The 26764-nt window shown below is 36.3% G+C and overlaps 1 protein-coding gene across 1 annotated transcript in view; it reads left to right on the forward strand.

Moving 5' to 3' along the window:
* Window positions 1-25529, forward strand: part of LOC104502517 (syntaxin-binding protein 5) — a gene marked incomplete at its 5' end in the record, with an annotated part of 69175 nt that extends 43646 nt beyond the window's left edge. Inside the window, 10 exons of the mRNA XM_010159650.1 lie at window positions 1471-1554; window positions 9966-10089; window positions 12063-12141; window positions 17317-17471; window positions 18532-18604; window positions 20228-20375; window positions 20762-20829; window positions 21871-21911; window positions 23534-23754; window positions 25347-25529. Of these exons, the coding sequence (XP_010157952.1) occupies window positions 1471-1554; window positions 9966-10089; window positions 12063-12141; window positions 17317-17471; window positions 18532-18604; window positions 20228-20375; window positions 20762-20829; window positions 21871-21911; window positions 23534-23754; window positions 25347-25529 (1176 nt within the window). The remainder of the gene's footprint in view (window positions 1-1470; window positions 1555-9965; window positions 10090-12062; window positions 12142-17316; window positions 17472-18531; window positions 18605-20227; window positions 20376-20761; window positions 20830-21870; window positions 21912-23533; window positions 23755-25346) is intronic.
* Between the last annotated feature and the right edge of the window lie 1235 nt (window positions 25530-26764).

Genomic DNA, 26764 nt, shown 5'->3' on the forward strand with positions numbered 1-26764 from the left:
TAGGTAAAATGTCTAGATAGCGCTACAGACCAGATCAGTTTAGATCTCTATCCTTGACTACAATGGCATGTGTGTAAAGGCAGTGTTTTTTCTAATTTTTAATTCAAAGGACACTTCTCAGGGCACTTCTGTCTGCTTGTGGGAAATAGTCTGTTTCAATAACAAGTAAATCCCAGCAGCCAACTACTTATTTTTTTTGAATGTCTGTGCTGCAAAAAAGTGGGAGTGAAGGTATACTACTTAATGCTGGGAGCTGCTTCACTTGTAGTGACATTGCTCAAAAGAAAGCTCTTGCAGTGGATCCAGCACTATGAAAGATGAAACTGCATTGCCTCTTTCTATATAACAAGTGCCAAGACACGCACTAGTACATTACACTGTCCTTGTTTTGTGTTGATTGGGAAGTTACTTAAGATAGGAGAGCAAAGCACTTACTCAACAATGTGTTACACCAATTATGAGCAATTTGAATCTTCACTCCCTGCAGAAACTTACTCTAGCAAAAATTATTTGGCAAATTATCTAGTTTAATTTCTCTCTAGTTTTCTTCTTAACAAAATGCATTCTTGGTGTTCCTTTAGCCAGTTCCTTGGGTTTAACGTCTGAAGAAAGCTTATATTGCATAGTTTCTTTATAGAATCGTAGAATCATAGAACGGTTAGGGTTGGAAGGGACCTTAAAGACCATCTAGTTCCAACCCCCCTGCCATGGGCAGGGACACCTTGCACTAGACCAGGTTGCTCAAAGCCTCATCCAGCCTGGCCTTGAAGACATCCAGGGATGGGCCATCCACAACATCTCTGGGCAACCTGTTCCAGTGCCTCACCACCCTCTCTGTGAAGAATTTCTTCCTGACATCTAATCTAAACCTCCCTGATTTCAATTTAAACCCATTACCCCTTGTCCTATCACTACAGGCTCTTGTAAAAAGTCCTCTCCCAGTACCCTTGGAGGCCCCCTTCAGATACTGGAAAGCTGCAATGAGGTCTCCTCGGAGCCTCCTCTTCTCCAGGCTGAACAAGCCCAGTTCTCGCAGCCTTTAGTCATAGGAGAGGTGCTCCAGCCCTCTGATCATCTTCGTGGCCCTCATGCACAATAAGTTCTCTTTTCCAACCCTGCCATTTTCAGTTAGGATGGAATGTTTATTCCTAAACATTCATTTAGGAAAGTTTGATGTTAACCTTTCTGGAACTCAAATGGATTTCCAAGGACTCTTCAGAATGCATTAGTTTTTCTAATTTTGCATGAATATCAGTTGTATTAGCTGGAAGCTTAGGAGAATAACAAGTACAAAGTAAGCCTCTCTAACACTGAGGTCTTTACTGCTTCTCACTAATATTTGTCTTCATAACTACTTGGAGTTACTGTGTGTAGTATTATGCTTCATCTCTTTGGGGCAAGGGCTACAGGCAATGTAAATAGTATTATTTTCCTTGTCCTTACAAAGACTTCATCTGCTTATTATTGCAGCTTCTGATTGGCTTTGAGTCTGGAACAGTGGTATTATGGGATCTGAAGTCAAAGAAGGCAGACTATAGATACACTCATGATGAGGTAATGTTTTTCATTGGAATTACTTACTATAAGGGTATCATTTGCTATTCTAATAGTGATATTTTTAATGTATATATTCTCCTGCTTCTGTCAGGAGTGGATTAATAAATAGGTCTCTTTGAAATGGCAAGTACTTGAAGTTTTCTCTAAAAGAGCCGTAGAGTTTGTGTAATATAAACTTCAGACCAAATAAGTGTTCACAGGTTTGAAGTTTATGAAGCAATGAATGGTGGCATGGATTGGATTGCTCTGCTAATTTGGGGGTCTTGTGGGGGGAAGCTTTCAGATCTTTTTCTGTGATTCAATGTTGTGACTTTCACCTGTGTTAAGAGCTTGAGTCTTAAGTTGAAACAAGACGGTTCAGATATTTCTGTAACTTGGAAACTCTCACATTGTGGAAAAGGTGTGGAGGAATAAACCACTGAATAGTCCTGCCTGGACATTTCTATAAACAAACATTTTCTTTGTAGGATAAGATCAAAGTTTGAAATAAGATTGTGTGAGGTTTAAAAACAAACAATGGTGTTGAATGGCATCTATTTCTTTAAAACTTGAGTCTTGAGCATGTAGGCTTTTTGAAGACTGAAATTAAGAAAAACCTTTCAACATAATATGCAAGTTGATGTATTTTATTTAAAATAACAAGCTTGTTCTTCATTATTTCATTGACTGTAAAATATCTGTATCATTGTTCAGGACCAGCTAGGCTTGTTTCTTGTATCACAGTGAGTGTGTTTTCCTTTGTTCTGTGCGGAACTTTTCACAGCACAGGAATTGAGGTGTTTTGTGGTGGTTCCGGCTCAGTACTTGTACGTTTTAGCTTTACCAATGTATGATTTCTTTGAAGGGGGAGTCTCTGAAGTAGTCTAAGGCTTAAATCATCAGAGTTATATTAGAACATCAGAGCTGAATGAGGTTTCTTTGTCTGTTCAGAAATGTCTGTATAAGCCTCAAAGTATGTTACTTGAAGAGAAATGTCCTAGCTTCCAGTTTCATTGCATGCACCTAATTAATTCCCTCTGTTGCTTTGTTTCATAAACCTATATGTTGCTCCATCTTTTTCCAGTATTAATCAAGTGCTTCTTATGTCTTTTATTCTTCTTGCTCTTATCTAGCTTTTTTTAAGCACTCAGTTTTATCTTTGTTTTATATTAGAGAAACGTAACAGCATAGTATATTCAAGATGTGGGCACGCTGGATATATCATGGAAAAAGTATGTTTGGTTTTGGTTTTGCTCTTGATCTTGGTACTGGATTAGCCTTTTGATGCTGTAATCATTAAGCAGATACTTCTTTGCAACAACCCACTATAAATCAAGTCTCATTCTTCAGTGTTAATTGTCAGCTCAAAGTCCACTGTGTTTATGCATAGCTTCACATTTACATATTTGACAATAAAAAAAAAATCTTTAAGTCTTTCTGCAGTTCTTCACTGGAATCCTGATTTTTACCTTGAATATGCTTTGGTACTGTCAGCAGACATAGCACCTTAAGATGCTTGTTCCAATTTTCCATGTTATTTATGAGCAAACCGAGCAGCAGAGATCCCTGAGGGTCTCTACCAATTACCTTCATCCAGGAACTAATCAATTACTGCCAGCCTGTCTTTATTCTAGCTTGTTTTACTTCTTGATACCATAACCAATTATTCATCTGTTCAAGGATCTTTAGTTTATTTGTTTTCATTTTCCTTTGAGAGATGTTGAAAGACTGAAAATTGTGTAGACAGCTTAATTGGTGTTTCCATTATCCACATGCTTGTTAACATTTTCGGAGGTTTGTTGGATATTATTTCTTTTAACAAAAAGTATGTTGACTTCTACCTGGGATATTATACTTATTTATATGTTGATTAATTGTGTTCTTTAGTGACTCTTATTGCAGTTTCTAGGAACTTACCCAGGGCAGACACTATATTGTTTATTCTGGTTTTTGCATGTTGTGGTCCATTTTAAAAAATGGACCGATCCTGATTTGAGAGGTTGCAAATGGCAGTGAACAGATTTAAAGTTGAATACATCTAGTTGTTCGGTTTGTTTTTAGTCACAGAAGAGGTAATGAAATACCTCAGCTCAGAGCATTATCCTAAGTTGGGAATGTATAGGAAGGGGAGATAAAAAAGTATCTATGAAGTGAACTTGAGTTTCACTGTTCTCATTAGTAAGAATCAACATACAGTAAAGTTGCTTAAAAAAATGTTGGCCGTTCAAGACTTAAAAGATGACGTATGCTTTTCCTGTGATTTCAGAGGTGTAATAATGCCTTATCTCATGAGATCTCATCTGCTTCTGAAAGTGTGGCCCAGGGCAGAGAAAACTGCCGTTTTGTTTTCTTCTAGCAAACCTTGTAAATTTGAATATTTCTGTGCACAGAATCTTTCTAGTTTTTGTTTCATGTCAATTTCCTGGTTTGGTGGTGTCTCTCATACATTGCCTGTAGGGGCTGTATTCCATCCATGAACATGTTTCACCTCTTCTTTCACAGAGGGTAATGCACGTGATGTTCTGCCCTGTAGCAGAAGCAGGATTTTAAACCTTAGGATTTATCTCCCTGGTTCTCTGCTTGTTCCTGATGAGATCACTTTTGAGTGTGGAGTTGACAACCAGCGAGAAGAGAACAACTTAGTCCGATCTTGTCACGCTGTAGGTGTGTTGCGGAGCTGCCCGTCAGACACAGGAAATGCTGTCTGGTCTCCCTTCTTCCTGACTGTGCCATCTCAGGCTGCTGAAATGTAGCAGGGGAGGGTCACAGGGGGATCTTGTTTGGTGCATCAGGCCTGCTTATTAGCACCAGGGAAACATTCTCTGGCTCTAACAGTGTTGAAGACAAATAATCTGGTACTGGTTTAACTGTATAGTCTCATCAATGTCATAACCTCCATCACCAGTTATTGCAAAGGTGATGACTGATTCTGGGACTATTAAAAATTGCAGTGCTCTATCTGGGATGTGAACTTTATGGCTGCTGGAACTTACACGACTGATACCAGCAGACCTGGGTGCTACAGCACAGCAGTGGTTCTTCGGGACCTGGAGGCACAAGTTGGAGCTCTCAGGACCCTGGAGCTGGATTCTTTCCAACTAGGCAGTCTTTCCTGTAACAGTGCTGTGAAACCCACTTCTCTTGACTGATGGTGGCTGTTAATGGGTGATGAGGCATCATGAACAGGTTGGCCAGGCACACTGATACCATAAAGACTATTTGCTGGAAACCTCACTATTGAATTAGTCTCCTCCTCTCTTGCCACTTTGTAGTTGCCATTGGTCTTAAAACATCTAACTTGAGGGGCTGAGCAGCCTTTCCTCATCATTTGATGCAACTATTTTTGACTCGGAACTTCAGGTGTGTCTAGGAGTCCAAATGCCAACCCTTTATGATCTTCTTCTGGAAAGGAACAATGAGGGTCAAACTTTTTGCATGATCAGAGGTTTATTTAAAGACATCCATGGGATTTCTTCAGGGAAGAAGCTGAATCCTATTGTATCGTTATTGCTTCCTGCTTGGTTTCATTCCATATTACCTCACCTTTAGGAGGCTTTCTTGAAGCCAATTCACATGTTGGGGTGGGGTGGTCTCATTTGTGGCCTGAAAGCTAGTTCTGTGGAACACTGTCAAGGCTTTCTTCCTGTCTGAACATGTGTGCCTGCTCAACACCTTGCTCTGAAAGCTGTAGCATCGGAACACTAGGGACACTCATCCCAAGGATAGGAATGCTTATAGGGTGGGCAACACACCTCCCCCCCCCAAAACCTTTGTAACCATATTTCTGCTTAACTATGGCTGGGTGAGGCAGCTCTAGGTCATAATTAGTGTTAGTGCTGATTGCTGGCCTATTCATTCCTCCACAACGTTTTAGTTCATAACAGGGAGTTTCGTTAGAATTTGGGGTTTTTTGGTTTTTTTTAATTTAATTTTTCTGTATTACAAATGAGATCCTGAACTCCCAGTACTGTATACTATTTATTATAACAGCAATATGTTGCACGTTGAGAATTAGAAGAATGCACAAATGTAACATTCTTTTTCAGAGAATTTGGAGGAAATAACCTGTGACATAATGGAACTGCAGTTGTGAATGAACTTTTCTTTAGAAAGTTTCTTTGAAACCTTTTCCTGGAAACTGTTATTTTTGTATTCAGCAGGCTCAGTGGAAAAATAAGACTGTAGACTACTCTTGTATCATTCCTAAAACGTTTATGTTCCAACATTGGGGTTTTAAAATACTATGAATATCTTATGTGGAATGCAATTTATACTGTGAACGTCTTCCATAATATATTTTCAGCCATGAAATAAATAAAACAAATGACTCAACTATTAGTTTTGTTTCTAAAAAAAATGAAGTGCAACTTCTGAAACCTAAAAGTCATTTTTTACAAGTCCATTCTGCAAGTAGTACTTGGCTTGTTCTGATTTAAAGTAAGCTTTGAGAGCATTAACTCGGTGAATGTATTATAGCTCACTATTTTTAGGATCAATGTTCTGGTACATGGCTGAGTGTAAGATTATTTTACAGCATTAAAACATGTCAAAGTAGCCTGTAGGATTAAGAGGAGGAAAAATAAAGCAACCCTGACATGTGACTTGCCAGAAACCAAAGCATGTCAACACAGTCATTAGGCACTTGCACGTTTTATTGCATCAAAATGATCTTCATATCATCTTGCCATTTAAGTCTCAGGAGCTACTGTTGGTTTTTTTTTTCCCCCCACATTTGCAGCATTTTTAAGGATATTGTCGAGCTATTGCAGTAGTAAAACTGAATTTTATATAATGTTTTTAAACATGCATTAATCTTTTTCAAAGTTAGTGATCTACTGAAGATATTTCTGTAGGAGTCTTGCATGTAAGTGCTTTCAATCTTGTTCCTCACAGTTTTTCAGTTTCTTATTTGTGATAGTATTTCACACTCCTATAGTCTCCTTCAGGTAACTGTTACGGTCATTACAAGAATGTTTCCTTCTGAAAACAGATGTGATCCCCCTCTTTGCAGGCAGCATACCAGGCATTTTTCCACACAACTTGTAAAAGTGAGGCTCCCTGTGTGCACAGCCTGTCTCCATGTAATACTCTGGGATGGTTAGTTTCTACATTTCTGGTTAAGTTTTGGCATATGTAGAACAGGGCAGTCAATCATGCTGGGTTTGTTACTCAAAAAAAGTAAGATTGGATTTCCCCTCCTAGAAAACATAACTGTCTTGGAAGTTTTGGGACAAACTTCCATATAGCCTGGAACAGCTATCTTAACTTTGAATTCATGTGAAGGGAGTAGTAGGAATACTTTTGACTACTATAACTAAAGGCTTCTTAATAAGTATATTTAAAGATTTATTTAGATAAAGGTGGTTGTATGGTGTTTTGGTGGGTTTTTTTAGACCTTTCTCTGTATGAGTTCCTGTAAGGTTACCTGTGTTTTGGTGCATGTTTGTAAATGGAAGGATTCAGAATGTTAGTGACATTCGGACTTGGGTTACCTGTGCAGACAACTCCTCTCAAGGATACAAATGCTTTGTGCCTTAAATATAGCAACAGTCCTCTGTGGTACTAGTGTATGATCTTGTCATAAGGGATTACTCTCTGTTTGGGATCCATCTGACAAGTGATATATTCCACAAAAATATTTGACACGCAGCTGAACCAGCACAAGCTGATTTTTAGCATACTGCTGCATTATGGTACTATAAGAAGTTTTAAATAAAGATGAGAACTATGGTTAAAACCTAAAGTTTTAGTCTGGATCACTAGTTTTTTTGTAAAATATTGGGGAAAAAAGATATTAGTGTCATAAGAAGCTATGTATAGGTTTGCAGCCTCAATAGATTTTGCCTGACTTCTGTCTTGGATGTTATGTTTTCCTTCAAGTTCTAGCACTAATAGTAACTATGGGGAAAAAGTCAATAATTTTTGCTCTTGAATATTGGGATGATTTTTCAGTTACTGGGTTTGTATTGGTGATGAGGCTATTGATGTCAACCAGCTAGTGCCACTTGAAGTTACTGTACTTTTTCATTGAAACTGACTTGTCTCTGTAGATATACTAACCTCATGTATACCTAGAGTTTATGCTACAGCTACTTACATGCCTGGGTTTATCTTTCAGGTTTAGAAACATTTGTGAATTGTGTAATAGCAAAGGACAGTGCTCTGTACCAAAATTGTTATTCTCAGCCCACAGAATTGCTAGCTGGATTATTTTAAGAATACATGAAACATGCTTTTTTTTTTACACTTTAAATAATCTTTAGCTGCATTGCTAAATATAACCAGATGCTCTACATAACTAGGCAGTAAATATCCATAAAGCCAAAGGCCTCATTCTCTTTCGCTGTTCTTTCCACCCCATCAGGTTCCTTGCAGAAATTGGTAGCAGTCATCCTTTTAATTTGTGCTGTTTATCAGATCTTTTTACATTCATAAGCATTAATGCTATTTCAACATTAATAGGTTGTTACCTTTTCTTCCTATTGACCTTTTTCAAGAAAAGGCAAGTGTTCACTTCTCAGACTTATTTATCCTTATATAAAACTTGATTTTTTCACTTGTTTGAGACCTATTTCTACATAAGTGTGTATCAGAAACTGGTCTGTTTACATTATGGGCTCCCTATTGTTAGGGTTAAATACTCTCCAATGAGGAGTCTAAAACCCTAATCATGGTATAGGTAACTTCTTTTCTTAGCGAAAAGAGCTTTTTGAAATGCAACCTTTTGCTTTACTGCCTAAGCACTTTCCTACTGGCTGATCCCTGACTTTTGTTTAGTACTATGCTGGTAAACAAAAGCTTCCAATATTTATGCAAAATTTGTTCTATAATACCTGCTCTTATTTGCTAACAAAAATTTTTGTTACAGATAGGATGAGAAAAAGACTACTTCAATTTGACCCTAGGAGATTTCATGCAAGAAGTCCTAGGTTTCTGAGCTACATATGTGTGACGTGATATTTGTACACTGTATTTGTCTTCTAACAAAATCTATAGTGTATCCACCCTACCTATGGAACAAGATAAAGTTTTTAGCATTTCTTAATAAAATTTAATCTGCAGTTTAGATATCCACATCTTCCTCTTTAAGTTGGAGTAGTTATTTACAGGAAACTACACTCACAGTGCAGTCATTTTCTTCTGTCACTTAATCTCTAGATTATTCCAATCATATTGCTGGAAACTGTTTTGTATAATTTTGAAATGCGAAGGCTGATCTGTATATAATAAGTTTACACAAAGCTAACTTAGTATGTGTCTTCTGTGATTTGCTCTTCACCTAGTAATTTGCTGCTGAAGACTTCACTGCTGGTTATGGTTCCCTACTACCCTCATGCCCTGGTTTCCTCACAGAGGAAATTCCTGGGTACCTGAGGAGTTGTAGTGAGTCTAAGCCCAGACAGAGTGTCTATGGAGGGTATTAACTCAAAAGATGGTGTTGTACAGCCCATCAGCATTCACGTATTCAGTTCCTGCTTTCAGTTTACTTAGTGTAATGTGTTCACCATAAGTGTTAAGCAAATCTACCTTCTCAGTAATATCCAAGTTGCATACTTTGATACTTCCTTCTGTACATTTTGGGTAGTAGTGAAATGCTTTATTTTCATTGTTTCCTGATATTTTCATGCTATAACTAAAATTCACTTGAGCATCACCAAATGGTTTCATAATGCTGCTGGAAACAGAAATGGCACCAATATTTCTTTCACTAGTTAATATCTTTGCCTAATTTATACTCTTTGCTTTGCTGTTTCCTTTTATCTCACCTTAAGGCAGCAAGTAAATTTCTTTTTTTTTTTTCCTGCAGTAAGATTTCATATGGCATGGCTTAATCATGCCATTCCTAATTTTTTGTATTTAAAGATCTTTCTGTATTTATGGAAAGACTTACTGGTAGATTCCTACACTTTCCTGTACCTCAAAATTGCCATTGCGCGTTAGAATGTTTATTCTAGGTAATATTTTATCTTTATCATTAGTTCCGAAAAATTTCATCATAACTTAAATTCTCATTTTACTTATGTTCTCAACCCATGCTTGCCTCTTGTGCATATTTTTTGTATGGACAATGTATTTTTCCCAGTAATAAAAGATTTTGATTAGCAAAGCTCAAGTAAGTACGTTTAGTTATTCTCTGTATGTTACCCACTGTTGAAAAATACTACTACACTGAGGAGGTTTTTTCTTCCCCTTAAACATGTCATTAAAACAAAGACAGTAAGTTTTCCATCTCTAAGTACTTCTTTCAGACATACCTATCCGTTAAAAATACTAAGTAAGGAAGGTAAATGAGGACATACTAAGAGCAGTATGATTTAATTAGTACTTTCCTTAATTTTCTTTGGTGTCATGTCATTGAGGAAGTAGTAAGGATAAAATATGCTAAGATACTTACACTGTGTTGGCTTTTTTTTCCTTTTCTTGCATAGGCTATCCACTCAGTGGCTTGGCATCATGAAGGAAAACAATTTATTTGTAGTCACTCAGATGGTACCTTGACCATATGGAATGTAAAGTCTCCTACCAAACCATTCCAGACAATTACTCCACACGGTAAGATGAAAAGAGAAACCCAGTGTTTGACAGCTCTTAAAACACAGAAAACTTATTCTTAATTAAAAGTGGATTCTGTACACTCAAGTACTAAAAATGCATTTGCAGTGCAAGTAAAAGAAATCTGATAGTCATATAAAACTGATAAATTTCATGAAAAGAAAACAGCCCAGTATTTGTGAAATAAGAATCCAAGTAAGTGCAGTTTTGTCTAAATTTCTAAACTTTAGGTTGGTCTTTCACACAATGGCACTGATGTCAAAATTAAATAATGCATATTTTGTAGGACTTGCTTTTTGCTTGATGTTACAATCCCATATGTTGTTTAAAATACATAAAAACAAGCATCTGTTTCATATATAAATGTGTAGATTACCACAGAAATTCTTGGAAAGGTTTGTAACAGAGTAAGACTAGCATCTGGTAAAATGTTCCCACTTCTGAGAAGTCTTGCATTAATGTTAGTCTAAGAAATTAACATTACATGTTGCTGTTCTGTGAATTGTTGCTGTTTTTCAAAAAAAGTCCTATACAAATTTCACGTTTACATGGTGTGCATGTGTCTAAATTGTGTTTTAGCAACTTGTTTACTTCAGAGTCTTGGTTGAGAATGTAACAGTGAGGATAATCTGCGAGGATACAGCCATAATACACGACACTCTAGTTAAGCATCTTGGTTTACCTATTTGAGCCTCCAGAAATTCTGTTTACTGTGCTGGTTGTGGGCTACAGTGGAAAAAGGAAGATGTGGAGTCTAAAAATAAAATCCGACTGATGCTGTGCTAGCGAAACTAGTTAGACAAGACCAACCTTCTTAATATGTTTTGACCTTAGGATCTTTAAGGTCCCTTCTAACCCAAGCCATTCTATGATTCAATTTTATATTGCAAAATGGTAGACATGAGAGATTTTAAAACAACCAGTTCAACTTAAAACAATGTTTAATAAACACTTATTTTGGTATGCAAATTAAATTTTCTGCTTAACTTTATGGCTTAACTTCATAGTTGTATCAGACTATCAGTGTTCAGATAGAAAAGATGTATATTTACACTATAATCTTAATTTCTACTGACTCTGTAGGAAATTGTATGTGTAGAAGTTTTAGTTGTTCATAGTGCACAGGAGAGAGAGTGGGACTTCACATTCAAATTCAAGTCTTAGCCCATAAGGATAACAGTCAGAATAAACCTCATTTTACTTGTAAGCTGACCAAGCACCTCTCCTATGAAAAAAGGCTGACAAAATCGGGCTTGTTTAGCCTGGAGAAGAGAAGGCTCTGGGGAGACCTTATTGCAACCTTCCAGTACCTGAAGAGGCCTACAAGGAAGCTGGGGGGGACTTTTTACAAGGGCCTGTAGTGACAGGACAAGGGGTAATGGGTTTAAATTGAAAGTGGGGAGGTTTAGATTAGATATCAGGAAGATCATCTTCACAGGGAGGGTGGTGAGGCACTGAAACAGGTTGCCCAGAGAAGCTGTGGATGCCCCATCCCTGGAAGTGTTCAAGGCCAGGCTGGATGAGGCTTTGAGCAACCTGGTCTAGTGGAAGGTGTCCCTGCCCATGGCAGGGGGTTTGGAACTAGATGATCTTTAAGGTCTCTTCCAACCCAAACCATTCTGTGATTCAATTTTAATTGCAAAATGGTAGACATGAGAGATTAGAAATCTACCAGTGCAACTTAAAACAGGTTTTTTAGGGCAGAATTACATTTTTTTTGAAGACAAATGTTCTACAACACTTAAAAAAAAAAAAAATCCACAAAACCCAAACCCACAACTCTAAACCTAAAACTCTCAATACACCATCATAGAATATTTTAAAAAAATCTTCAATGATATTATTCTAAGGCATACTCTAATTGTTGAGGATGTTGAATATATGTTTGTGTCAGTGCTCTTCTTGGAAACCTTCATGATTTGTCATGATGTTATGGAATTGCAAGATTAATCTAAGAAAATAATTCACTTTAGGAAAGCAGCTGAAGGATGGAAAGAAGCCAGAACCCTGCAAACCTATCCTTAAGGTGGAATATAAAACAACTAGAGCTGGGTAAGACTTGTTTTGTATGCAAAGTTAATGTACATAAAATAAATGCATCTCCCTGGGAATCAGCTTTGTTTCCCAGTTGTTGAGATACATATCCTGATGGTGCTGAGCTATGGTAAAACAGCTGAAATGGTTTTGGTAAATCTGATATTGCTGAATAACCTACAAAAACGTGTGTGAACAAATTACTATATACAAACCTGAACTTAGGTAAAGATACTGCTAATGCATTATCTACATGCTTCCATGTTAATAAATCTGTGTATTTTTGCTCAGACTTTTGAGAGTGTTAAAAAAGAAAAGGCTGATAAAGCACAGAAGACATTGAAACACAGACCTGAAAAGCTGCTTTTTGACAAATAGTAGTCTGATGTGAATATTCTAAATTCTGAATGCATGTTCCTCCTCCAGAAATGTTACTGACAGAAGCTTTTCTGGTAGAGTGCAGTAATTTATGCAGTGAATTGTGCCTAATTATGCACATTGAGAATGTAACAAAGCAGTAATTGCAACAAGAGGCTCAGATGGAATTACAGTATCTTGAGTAGAATGTTTTGTTAGCAAGCCTGCAATTAGGGTTGAGTAATTTCATGAACTGTATGGAATTCTTTATTTACATTTCTAAAGTGCTTTAGAGTGTTTGACTAAAAAGTGCAGGATAAATATAAAATATTCATGGAAACCTGTTCAGCTATTTGCAAATGTTGATTTTTTTTTTTCTTGTTAATTTTCTTTTGTGTTGGGGTTGTGTATTGTTTTCATTTACTTTTCAAACATTCGGGTCTACAGCAGATTGTTACTTAATTGATGCAGTGTATGTTTCTACTGTATATTGGTATGCCCATACATACAGTGGCTTTGTGTATTTTTATTGTTTGCTAAAAGTGGGGTGAATAGAAATTTAAGACTGGCTAATTCCCAGATACATGAACATGTATGATCAGTTGAATAGATGTATTTTACTTGCAGCAGTCTACATCTGTCTGCGTATTCCTTTCTCAACTGAAATGTCAAAAGCTGATCTAAAGAAAGATACAGATAAGCAAAAGTAGTGTTGGCTTCAGCAAGTTACAATTTCTGCAATCAAAAGCCTTCTGTTAGGAATAGTCATTCTGAAGGAAAAGTGGTTTTTGACGCTTGTTCTATGCAATTATAATATTCCAGTGTGAAAAATAGTTGACTTCTCACACAGTTTAGAGGACCTTACACTAGAATAATTCCTAAGAATATGTGTGTCTTTAGGCAGGTGGCTTTTTCATAACGAGGGCTTTCTTCTGTTACATCTCATTTTCTAGTGTTAATTCAAACTGAATGTTTTGATGCATTTCAATTTAATATTTTCCCTCTAATAGGTTTTTTTCCATCCTCAGAGTACTTCTAAATCTATAACTGTTGTAATATATTCCTGAATTTTAGTTAAAGAAGAAAAATTTGCACTACGGTGGTGAAGCAATATGCTGAAAACCTCTGTTCATTTACTGCTGCACATACTTCAGTTCACACTTGAATTTTCAGTTTTACTTTTCATTTTATTACAAGAATTTTAAGGCAAGACACAACTAACTTTCAGTACTTTATATTTTTTCTTTGTACCAAATGAAATTTATTAGGAATTTCAGCTAAAGCACTGTCACTTGCTGTTCATCACTGAATTTCTGTAGCACAGAGCAGAATCATTCTTGAAAAGGACCAAAGTTTTCCTAGCTACTGAAAGAATGTAAGAAATCAAACTTGCTTCTATAGCAGTCTGTCACGTTCTTCAAAAACCAAACAAAACTCATTCACAAAAAAAAAAGCCAAAACAAAAAGCTTAAAGCATGTTTAAGAAGTACTGTGTAATGTATACTTTTTTTGCTGTGCTGGTTTTGGTGCTTGTCTTTTTCCTCTAATTCTCCTCCTCCACTGGAGCAGAGTTGAGGGGGAGGTGAGCAAGTGGCTGTGTGGTACTTTATTGGTAGTTTTCTGCCACCCCATCGGTCTTGCTCCTCCCTTATCCAGTGTGGTCTAGGAGGATGTAGGTTTGTTTCAGTATCTCTTCACTTGTAATAGACTTCATTAATGTGATCTTTTTCTTTACTGCTTTTAATTCTAATAAACCTTCTTTTGAGAAAAGGTGTCCAGCACAAAACTGATTGCAACCTGTAGTAGGGGCTACAGACACTATTCTTTTTACTGTTGCAGCTGTTATTAATCCCTTCTCACTTTTATCCTTCATTATATTCTCCATATTATGAAGCTGGAGTTGGGAATACAGGAGGATGTGAGACTTAGTGGTTCATACAGACTACCTATGTATCTTAAGTTTGTAGCTTTTCTGTTGGGATTTAAGTCTACCATGCATAGTTTGTGTGAAATCTCCAAAGTGCAAGTTGTTTACTGTACAATAGTATGTCTGTAACTTTATTTCTGGGACAATATGTATAGAAAAGGTTACCATTGACAGTCACCCTGGGCTCTGGGGTCAAAAGGCAAGTTTTTAATTGAGCAAACTGGCATAATTTTCCAATCCCAGAGCATAATGTTAGTGTTCTCCAACCATTTAAAGTCAGCTAAAATACGTTCTTTGTGAAACGATGAGTTTCAGGGTAGGTTACCATTTGAGCTTGCTGAAATGGCTTTCATGTTGCCTTTTATGCATACTTTTCTGTCCAAAGTGATTCTGGAGAAACTTGAGCTTCCTAATGCCATTTCCCACTCCTTCAGATTCACTCCCTTAGAGTATTTACTCTGATTATTAGCATCGTGGTAAAATTGCCTAAGCTTATTCTTTGCTACTAGAGCTCTGTGTAATAGAAATTGCAGCTCAAAACTCTCCCTGTAAAACATAATCAAAAAGGGTGCTCTCTTGAGAGTTAATGCAGCTGTTGTTGATGAACTGTAGAGCAGTACCCCTTAGCAAGATGGATGTATATAATTGGGACCCAGAAGTTACAATAATGAGGTCTCCAGATAAGTAAAAGCTCTTAATCTGTTAATTTAGTTTGAATAGTATTATTCTGTGGTGTGAGATGGTTTGTTTAAAAGCATGTTTCCCAAGTGAATTTGTAATGTCTCTTCACTAGTTGAAGATTTCCAGTTAAAGTTACTCTTGAAGTTTTTTCCACCTTTATTACTAGGAATTAACTTCTTGACAAATTCACCCATGGTTTGAAAAGCCAGGTAGTACCAATGGCTTTACTTCTGTATACACTGTTTTCTCTTACATCCAGATTGCCAGAAACTGACTGACATTTGACAGTTTACTTATAAAATTGAGCAGAAACATCCTCCAGGGTTATGAGTCACTCAGCTATCAGTTGTGTTATGTTTTCAGACACTGCAAGAATTAGTCCTGTGTGTTCTAAAAGTTTTTTCAATTAAACGTTTCCCAATTTTGTAGTGAACTTCTTGTAGTGTTCCCCAAGCTTACAGATTTATCTGGGAAAATTAATGCTATGGGTTTGCTTCCATACCTGCTGAAGCAGAACAGTTTCAAAATATTTCTGTATCCACAGCTGCAAAAAATGCTGCATAGCAGTTCTCTAAGAGGTGAGCACTGCTTTTTGATATTTTTCAGGTAGGCAAAATGTAACTAACAAAGTTGGATCAAAAATACTTCACAATCTCATCTATTATGTATACACAATAATCTCTATTTTTTTAAAATTATGTATTTCTATTTAACATTCCTGTGCACTAACCTTTTAACATGTATCACAACTGATGGACAAGAAGTCCTTCAGCTATACAACAAGCATTTACTTGGAAAATGCACAGCTTGCGTTTGTGATAAGTACATGGTTTTGTGAAAATATGAAAAGTTCATACACTAACATGTACCATTCTTTCCAGGAGACTGAAGTAAACTTTAATCTTTGACTCATCTTCAAAAAATCCGTGTGACAGATATGTGTAATCTATTTTTAGCTCTTCCATTCTTTGCTTCATAAAATTTTCTCTGGATACTGACATAGCTGCTTCCAAGATGGACACAAGCAAAGGGTAGGATTCCTACCTAAAGTGAGCATAGAAGTAGACCAGAAGAATTTCACACTTCAAGTGCCTGCAGTTTCTCCAGAAATATAATGGGGAATTTGAGGCAAGAGTCAATAATGGGTGAAATTTCTTGAGCTGTGTACTTATAAACAGTCTGCTTTTTATAAGGTATTATGCCCTAATCTGATCATAAACAGTATTAAAGTGAGTGACTTCAGGAAAGAAGAAAATAGCTAGTAAAACAAGTATATGTCATAGGAAGCATGGATGTATTTAAAAATGTTTCTGTAAAAACTTTGGGGAAAAAAGTCTCCGATATCTTTACTTAAGACTAGAAGAAATATTTTCGCTTTACAGTACTCAGACATTTAATTATGCAGTAGGAGTAGTCTATGACATAGAAATAATTTCTTGAATTTTGTGCGTTGTGGTAGCAGGGGAAATGGAAAAAAGTCTAGAGACCACTATGGGCATTTATTTATTAGTCCTTGCTTCTTAAAGATGTTAGGTCTTTGAGGCTTATCAAGCAGCTGGTTGCTTCTCCAAGAGAGTCATGTTGTTGTGACTGCAAAATTACTTTACGCTGTTTGCAAAATTGTTCATCGTGCAAAATTTAGGGTAATACTGTACAGGAATTAAATGGGACTATTTCTTCCTGATCCTGCTGGAATATTTTATATTATGGATAAATGGGGCTGTTGGAAAATCTGAATCTGTAGTTCAGTAGAAAAGAAACAATTCTAAAGCTGGGGGAGAGAAAAAAATCTTGGCAGAGTTTGCAAAGATTGGGTAAATAATTAGTATATACTCAGAATGGTTTGGGTTGGAAGGGACCTTAAAGATCATCTAGTTCCAACCCCCCTGCCATGGGCAGGGACACCTTCCACTAGACCAGGTTGCTCAGAGCCTCATCCAGCCTGGCCTTGAACACTTCCAGGGATGGGGCATCCACAGCTTCTCTGGGCAGTATAGAACAAAAGGTTTGGAAGAGATGGCTGACTTGAGTTGTAGTCTTCTAACTTTTGGGGGTTAAGTTTTGAAACACATACCCAACCTACACATTGCTCAGAGCTAGTTTGTGTTATTAATTTCTCTCTGCTGAATGACATCTCGTTGAACTTTATATAAAGGTGACAAAAACTACATAGTTCTCTTTTTATGTATTATCTTGGTTTGATCCTAAATGCCTCTGCTTTATTCCAGGGAGCCGTTCATCATTCTCTCAGGAGGCTTATCGTATGACACTGTAGGAAGACGACCCTGTTTAACAGTTATGCATGGGAAAAGTACTGCTGTGCTAGAAATGGATTATTCTATTGTTGATTTTCTAACTCTCTGTGAAACACCATATCCTAATGGTATGCTCTGTAAAGATTTTTCTCAGTAATTCGACCTATTCTCTCTGAAGTTTTATCCTATCAGAGTATTCCTTACTATTCCCATTCTGTTCTATCTCTAGGGATCAGACTGGAGCAGCAACATCTGTTATCCTTATTGTCTGAAGTCTTATTTCCTTCCCAAAGCATCATAATAGAGTAGTTTATTATAAAACCTATTTTCATTCTAGAAGAACGCTGATTACTGGTTGCATGGTTTTTCCTTTTCTTTAATCCCAAAAGCATGTGCAGACAAAAAGCGGCATTACAGTTTTAAGATGCAGTTACTGCAGCAGATGTGTTCATCAGTATTTACTTGAGTGCCCAAGACCTTTCTAGTCAATGCTGAATCTTAATTAGCAGTTGTGTAGTACTTTTAATTTTGAGTGACTTTATTCATTACAATACTCGAAGTTCATCACTAACCTCTAATCCCTGTTCTTCAGAAGGGGATTTTTTAATCATAGTTTAGGTAGTTTTCCCAGATTAATAGTATTATATTTCCTATGACTTCAATGTTTTTAGCTGTCAACTTTCATCTGAGTATATCAAACAGCTTAACTCAGAATTTGAGGTCTGCCTGAAAGAGGGCAAGGTAAACTTCGGCAACTTTAAATTTTGTTATTGTAGTGTCAAGTTGTCTGTCTTTCAATCCGTTTTGTAAGCAATTAGAATTTTAACCCTATGAATATAAGGAAAAGCACTTTGGGGGTGGGAGGATGTTATTGTTCAGTAATTGTCTCTTCCTCAAAAATACTGCTTATACAAGTTCCTCTGCATGTTCCTTTTCCTGTTATTTGAGATGTTTAAATTGTTCTAGCAAACTGGGAGAGAGTTGAGAATATTGAATTAAAGGGAGAGTGTGGCTTTTCCAAACTTGGAGTATTCAGGGGGTGAGTGTATGAAATATGTTCACAAACTTTGTAGACATCTAAGTGTCTTTCTAATCTTGACTGATAGAGTATAAGAACTGATCACATTCTTGAGGCTGTGCATGCAAGAACTCCATATATCAATAAGTATCTTTTTCGTTTGTTTTCAGACTTTCAGGAACCATATGCTGTAGTCGTTCTCCTAGAAAAGGACTTAGTACTGATTGACCTTGCACAAAATGGGTAAGAATCTTGTGTAGCATTTTTAAGGGTTTGCAGCAGTGGTCAACCTCTTGTTCTGCTTTTTAATCTACCGTAATACTGCCCTGTCCAGAACATAAAATTTTGAATATTAAATATAAGGTTTCTTTAGCAGAAGACTGACTTTTCTCAAGTTAATATGTAGCAGATAAGTAGAGTATTATTTGACTTTTTCCAGGCTTGATTGACTATCCAAAATTACTCACAGACCACTGCTGCCTTTTAATTATCCGAGTTTGTTTTGAAGTTAATTCCTTAGTGTTATGAGGGGAGCTCAGAATTTGGGGAAGGGAGCAGGGCTAACAGCTTTTCAGAGAAGCCAGGTAATTTTGGCTGATAGTGTTGTTGTCATTGAATAAATATTTGCTGATTTGATTGCTAAATGAATTGCTATTTGTATGGTTTGTAGTAACTCAATACTGATGCAATAAACATCAAATACATATAATTAGAATTGTAACATCTACTGTCTGGCTTACTACTGTGGTAAGAGGTTGCTTAAAAGTAGTATCTTATTACAGTTTTCACACCTAATGCTTACCTAACACATTTTGAGTCTCTTGTTACTTTGTCTGTTGAACAGTCCATATTACCTTGTTAAGGTGGTGATTAAAAATTCTGGATCCTGCGAGTTTTTTATCAAGGGTTTTTAAATTATTATAGGCAGTAACAACTATTAATGGGTTAGTAGCGGAGAAACCTGTCGAGTAAGAATCTTTGTAGTGTTTTCTGCCTAAAAGATGCCAATGGTCAATGAAGGGGAAAAAAAAATCGTTGAGGATACATCCTTACATTTTTGTTTTACTCTAGAAGGATGTATTTCAAAGTCAATGGTGATACCTTGGGTGATAAAAACTACTGGATTTGGAAGAAGGTCAAGTTTAATCCTAATATCTCTGCAGCTTCTGAGCTGCATAGCTCTTTTAGGAAAATCACTTAGATTTTCTCAATTTTACATGGCTATATGCTGTATCCAAAACTTGTTTCTGATGTACCAATGGCATTGGAGATAAATGTTCTTTGAATGCAGGTTTATTTACCTCTTTGATTATTGGGGTTTTCCTCACTAAGGCTGTGTCACTTCTTATAGAGGTGGTGGGGAGTATGTGTGCATTTGCTTCTAATCAGTAATGGAATATTACTGTAACTTTTAGAAAGTGATCTTGGAGAAGCAAGTAGGTTATGAAAGTGCTGGACAACCTTCTGTTTAAAAACAGTGTGATAATACAGAGTGAGAAGTGGAGTCTTCTTGTCCTTCTCCCTGGAAGGGTAGGCTGAAGAGTTAGAAATAAATTAAGAGCTCCACATTACTACAAGTAGGACATGGTAACTTCATTTTTTCCTCAGGCCATTGAAATAGCTCTATATTTTTAAAAGCTTACTATAGGGAACAGCAGTGTTCTAGAAATATTCTAGAAACAGTAAAAAAATGGGTTCCATCTGGAGTACTATAGTATCTTGATAGTATACTGGATGAGCAGTGAAGTTACATAGTAGGTTTGTTCATAGTCTAATTTGCTATGTGTTTGTCTTCTTCCGTATGAAAAGAATGCGAACTTAGTCTGCAGTGTTTTACTTGTGCTCTTCCCTTTTCATCCATTAAAGGTATCCTATATTTGAGAATCCCTATCCTTTGACTATACACGAATCTCCAGTTACCTGTTGTGAATACTTTGCTGATTGTCCTGTGGACCTCATACCTGCTCTCTATTCAGTTGGCGCTCGACAGAAACGTCAAGGTTACAGTAAGAAGGTACAACACCTAGTACATACATATGTGTTTGAAAACACTGAAAGTGATCAACTCTAAGCAGCATGAGTGGCCATACTAAGACCAAAGGTCTGACTTGTTATCCTGTCTTTGGCAGTGGCTAATAGCAGATGTCTGGAGAGGATATAGCATGTGTCATGCCTCTAGTCATGCTTTCCTGATGTCCTCCCATCAACTGCCATATCATGGAAGCTAAGGGACTTCCAGGAGCAGGGGTGTTGTTTATAGCCCTTGATTTTATTTTTTTTTTCTCTGCAGTGGATGTGTCTAACTACTTTGGGAAGTCATGTGAAATGTGCAGTAATTTCCTTGGCTTAACTTTGCACTGTATGATATTTTCTTCCTCAGTGTATTTGTTAATCTTCCAGGAATGGCCTATCAGTGGAGGCAACTGGGGTCTGATCACTCAGAGCTATCCAGAGATAATTATTACAGGGTAAGTGTAGAAATACCTTTCTTGACTTGTTAAGTAGAAATAAGAATATTTTTTTGCTCTTATAGAAAATGATGTTCTAAGTGGTTTGAATGATTTAAGAAATTGTGTTCACCAGACAAGTCACTCATATAATCTTCTTGAGGCATTACACAAGAAAGCAAAGCAAAATGTGGAAGAGAAGATAGGAATAAAATCATAGCAGTTTTTTTACGGGGATTATTACTATTATGTGGTGTTATGATTGTCTGCTTGCTATCAGTATATCTTGGATGAAACTTATCTTTTATTCTTTAAATTTTGGAAAACAGTTGCATAGTGTTTTAAAGCCTAGAAAGTCCATTAAATAGAGTTCAATTCTCAAAGTTAAGTTTCTTCCTTTTTGCTTTCAAAAAAGGACAACCTAATACTTAAATTTGTTAATTTTGATCTTCTGAGTCTGATTCTTTGAATACTCCTCTCTAAGGAGCATAAATAAAATTTAATTTATAACTGTGCAGTGCGTTACCAAAAGCGAGAGCGCTACTAAAGTGATTTTTTTAGAACCACCCAGTAGTCCTAATGAGGATTACTGTCACTTTGTACTACACGTAGCAGAGACTCTGAGACAGTCCTGAAAAAAATCTAGTCATCTGATTCTCAGTGTCAAGGATAAATAAATAAGTTAGGTGACTCATTTACACTGAAATACGGTATATTTAGGCATCTCCTTTGCAAGTGTCACTCCAAATAAAGGGCATCTTCTAAGAAACAACACATGGTAAGGCATACAAAACTGATGGGAAATGCAGGTAACAGAAATCAGTATTTAAAATGGTAAAATTAGTATTAGTACAGTGGAATTTCAGGTAGCTCACCTACAAATGGTTTTTAATCCCTTCTGTCAAAAGTAACTGGGACACGTGTATGTAAAATATCAGCTTCCAGTAAATCGTGAAAATAGTGTCACTAAGAATATTAATAAAAATATATTCTCAGTAACAAATAGGTCTAACACTCCAACTAACCATTTTACCATCTTATTATTTTTTTAATATTTCATAGGCATGCTGATGGGTCAATCAAGTTCTGGGATGCCTCAGCAAGTAAGTGTTTTCAGTAAAGGTTTTTTCCTGTGCGGTAGGAGTTTTCTAAACATACTGATTTCTCTAATGGAATGTAAGTGCAGACTAGCTGTTCTCAACGTCTCCTGCTTCATGTAGAGTCAGTAACTCCATTGGAAACTTTTATTTAAAGTTAAATAAAATTAATGTTATTTCTTAGTTGTTTCACTGTTTTTACCATCTCAGTGAAGGTGCACTGCTAGTCCAAGGACCATCTAAAATGGCGGAGTTGAAGAATTTCTTACATGTACGTTCAGAAGCACGTTAATGGGCAGAGATGCCTGACTGGCAAATGCATTCCATTTTAGTACAGTTGAATTTTAGTAAGTTATTTCTGTCTTTTTAGACAGAAGCATGTGTTTATAAGATGGCTGTCCATAAACTAGAGTATCTAAAAATGAGAATTGGAGCCAGTAGTAGTTTGTGCTAATAAAATGACCTAGGCTTTTGTGAAGAATGGCATCAACAGTAAAATAAAGACACTTTGGAACACAGAACAGCCCTGAAGTCTGGTATCATTTTACATTTTTTTAGTTGAAGGGTCACTTGCATCGCATGTTCTACAGAGCTAACAGTGAGAAATACATTAAGAACTCAAATTAGAATGGACTTCACACTTACAGATGTTTTAATCAATCTAGTTCGGACTAACCTTACTCTTGGTAGTTAAAAGCAGTCTGACGCAATCTTGGAATCATTATCAGTTGTCTTTGAAAACTTGTGGAAGACTAGTGAGATTCCAGAACGCTAAGGGGTGTGTGGGTGTGAGAGGGAACAGATGCAATGTACATGTTTAAAAACTGGGAGGAGGAGTATTTGCAGTGTTACTGGTCTTTAATTTCAGTTTGGGGTGGGGGTGGAACAGGAGGGGGCAGGGAAGGAAACCAAACCTGATTGGTTCTGTGTGCTTTCCACTGAAGTATGGGAAAGGAGAAAGGATGCTATACATTAAGTTTTTGTAATGATATGATTAATATTTGTAGCAGTTATTTGGGCCATTGACTAGAGAATATTCCTGTGAAGTTATAAGGCAACACCAAGATAATTGAAAGAAAATGTAAGAAAGAATTACAATTACAACTGAGAATTATTTTGCCAATTCTTGAATAGCATCCAAGATCACTTATTTGAATAGAATACCAGTGATTTACAGTCAGAACTTATGTTCTAGAAGAAAAAAAAAAAGGAGGTCTAGTGGAGTGCAGTGTCATTGTTGCAGGAAGAAAAAAATTGGAGGAATGGGCTGTTAAGCCTGAGAACACAGGTGAGAGGCCATGGATTTGAAATACTCTAAAAAGAATGGAAATGAGCTTCATTTTTGCTGTTAAGCCTTAAAGCTGTGAGGGCTTCTGAAGCTTAGTATATATCTTCCAGGAAGAGTGGTGGGGTTTTGGATTTTTTTAATACTAACTGATCCTGCATTGAGCAAGTGGTACACTGCATGGGCAGAATCAACACAGATATTCAGTGCTTCTACTCTGCCTGCTTTTGTTGAATATAGTGACTTCATCTATGAAGAGAAGTTTCCAAATTAGAGAAATGAACGAGAGAAGTATTTGTTTAAATAAAAACTAACTTTTATCTCTTTTTTGATTTGTTCCTAGTAACACTGCAAGTACTCTATAAGCTAAAAACGGCCAAAGTATTTGAAAAAGCACGGAATAAAGATGACAGACCTAACACAGATATAGTAGATGAAGATCCGTATGCTATTCAGATCATCTCCTGGTGTCCAGAAAGCAGAATGCTGTGCATAGCTGGAGTTTCTGCTCATGTCATTATTTACAGGTTTAGCAAGCAGGAAGTCACCACGGAAGTCATTCCGGTAATCAGTATAACCATTCTTTAACTTTCTAGGATTTAGTTATAGGGTGACTGTTGTAATAATCTAGTTCTTCCTTGTCTTTCATTTAATTAGTGAAATGGACAAAAATAATTTCCTCAAAATGAGGAGATGTATTTTTGTGGAGGAATTACAATACATTAATAAATATGGAAAAAAAAATTAAATTGCACTCCAAGATTTTAATTTTCACTGGCTTTTCCAATTTTGCAGCCAGTGGTAGTTCTTTGTTCTATCTATCAAAGCAAATAGTGGATCTAAACTTGGCTGTATCAAAGGTAAAATTAAAAGACACAAATGAGATATGGAGTTGAAGAATTTTCAAAGCTTTTAGGGAGTCGATCCCATTTATTCCCTTGATTCCTAATAATTACTATCTGTCTTGGCAAAACTTCTGCAGCGTGCAGAGCTAGAAGAGTAGAAGCATGCCAGACATGCCCTAAGGTCTGTTAAGGACTTTGCTGTGTCACTGTTCTATTCTCTATAAGGTACAATGACGAGCTCTCTTCTAAGACTTAGAAGTCCTTTCTTAAATTTGACACACACATGCAACTTTATTTGTCGGAATGTATGAGCTGAAAGCTACCTTGAAGCCATTTAATTATAAAATATTTGGTTGTGAATAAAGCATTAATTGTAATCTAGCTGGTTTTCTCTCTTCCCAACCCTTGTTCTCTCTTCTCAGGTTAAGTCTCAGCTTAAGGAGATGAGACATGGTGGTGTTTGTTTTTTTTTTTTTTTCTTCTGGTGTTTAGTTCTGTACAAGTATATTCCCTCCTGGGGGAATAGTTTTTCTAAAGGATTTTTACAGATCAGCCCCTAGTGAACTATTCTTCAGCATTAGCAATACTTTTAAAAATACCATATAATTCTTTGTTTCAGTCCATGAGTTAAGCTCTACTTTGCAGATTATGAGAATCAAACAGCAGAAAACTTCCTCTACACTCAGCTAGTGTTTAGTTCTGTAAAAGTATATTCCCTCCTGGGGGAATAGTTCTTCTAAAGGATTTTTACAGATCAGCCCCTTAGTTGACTTAGTTAACTAATTACTAAGTACTAATTAACTTAGTAATTAGTACTAATGTTGTTATAGACCAGCAGGAGGAAATCTGAAATCATGGTATAGTTCAGTGTAATATTAAACACTGAACTAAGTCCCATGGGTACAGTGCTACAGCAGTATAAATTGTAACTGTCTACGTGCCTTCAGCTCTGACTTAGGTTTGGCATTCCCGAACTGCATGAAACAAGTAATCTTTACAACTGAGAATTTGTGCACGGAATGATAATTAAATGTCTTGTACCCGCTACTTATTTCCAATATTAAGCAGCAAACTTTTTTAAATATTGGGAAATAAGTTAGATTTTCAAGTTTTAACAATCTTTAGATACTCAGCCTGTAGTAGTTAATATGACTTGATTTCTGAAGACTACCTGCATTGTTTGTTAAAATATTATCTTTTAAAAGATGGAAAAGACCTGGATGTCCCTTTTACAATTGGTTTGTACTTCATTTTTCATATATAGTTTTTTGGAAAAGCAGAATCTACTGGTAATTCTACTTTCATTTACAGATGCTGGAAGTACGTCTGTTATATGAAATAAATGATGTTGAGTCCCCAGATGGTGACCAAGTGCCACCTTTACCAACTCCAGGCACAGGTTCCAATCCTCAATCCATTGTTCCCCAGTCACACCCATCTACTAGTAGCAGTTCATCTGATGGACTTCGTGATAATGTCCCATGTTTAAAGTAAGTATATTCTGTTATTTTTACATGTAAAACTTCATAAGAATGTGATGAGAATGCATGTGCATTCATCTGTAATAATTGATATTATTGATATTATAATTGATAATATTACAGAAATGTCATTGTTGGTAAAAACGTTTTATTTCTTAGAGCAATGTTTTCCAAATACCTGAAAGTTGAGTTCTTTTTTAAGAAATCAATAATGCAATCGTATTTCTTTCAACTTAAGCTGACTTTAAAAAAAATCTGAAAATTCTTACCTTATTCTACATAAAGCTTCTTGCTTTAGGAAATTTTGGCCTACCTGTTAGTGTAGTTATATATTCTTATGCTTTAGAAAAAACACTTGCAATAGCAGCAATATTATTTCAGTGGACAGTAAGTTTTCAAAGTAACAAATAGACAGCTTAATGTTTGTGGTTCTCAGCATTAGGTCGAGTATGTCTGAATAGATTTTACCTGAATTTTCCAAAACCTTAGAGTTTTAGAGCTAAATCAAAAGCAATGAAAATGCTTACAAATAACTAACAGGTAACTTTTTTTTAGGCTTACCAATTTATTTTTAACTTTAAGGGAACTAATTTGTGTTTTGGGAACAGGAAACAATTACATGTCCCATTCTCATGGATCTTCATTTTGCATGATGCATCGTGGTGTTTGCAGTGTAGGTCTTTGACCAAGTTTCAGATTTTTTTTTTAATTGGGAGATGTTCTTCCTTAAGTTCTTCATGTGTGAACTTTTACTCACTTGAGAAATAAGAAGATTCTTCTACAGGAGTGCGTTATGAGGCCTCTAGACCATCACCTTTTCCTTGCAGAATGTACATTGAACTTCACTTTCATATATAAAGTTAAGATTTGTTTTCTGAAGTTTTAAGGCATCAACTTGGGTTTTAATTCTGAGTGCATCCATCCAGAAAATAACTAATTCTGATGGAGTTATTTTCTTTGGGTAGGTGTTTTCATATCTTACTGGTTGGACTGAGTTACAGAAGTGTCTTTCTGAAGATGGTGAACTCTAAAAAAAACAAAAGACAGTAGAGAAAGTGGAAAATTCTGAATTTTTGTAAAATATTGGCAAACCAAAATATGCATTAATGAGAATGAATGGGTAAAACCAGGAGAATTTAGGAACTGGAGGAGTTTGTTCTGTGTAACTTATTTCACCCTTTTTAAAAGACGAAAGGCCTAATCCTTTCTGCAGGACATCAGTAAGTGTCGTAGTTTAACTCCGGCTAG

This window comes from Eurypyga helias, unplaced genomic scaffold (assembly GCF_000690775.1).
Source record: "Eurypyga helias isolate BGI_N326 unplaced genomic scaffold, ASM69077v1 scaffold9869, whole genome shotgun sequence".
Classification (NCBI taxonomy): domain Eukaryota; kingdom Metazoa; phylum Chordata; class Aves; order Eurypygiformes; family Eurypygidae; genus Eurypyga; species Eurypyga helias.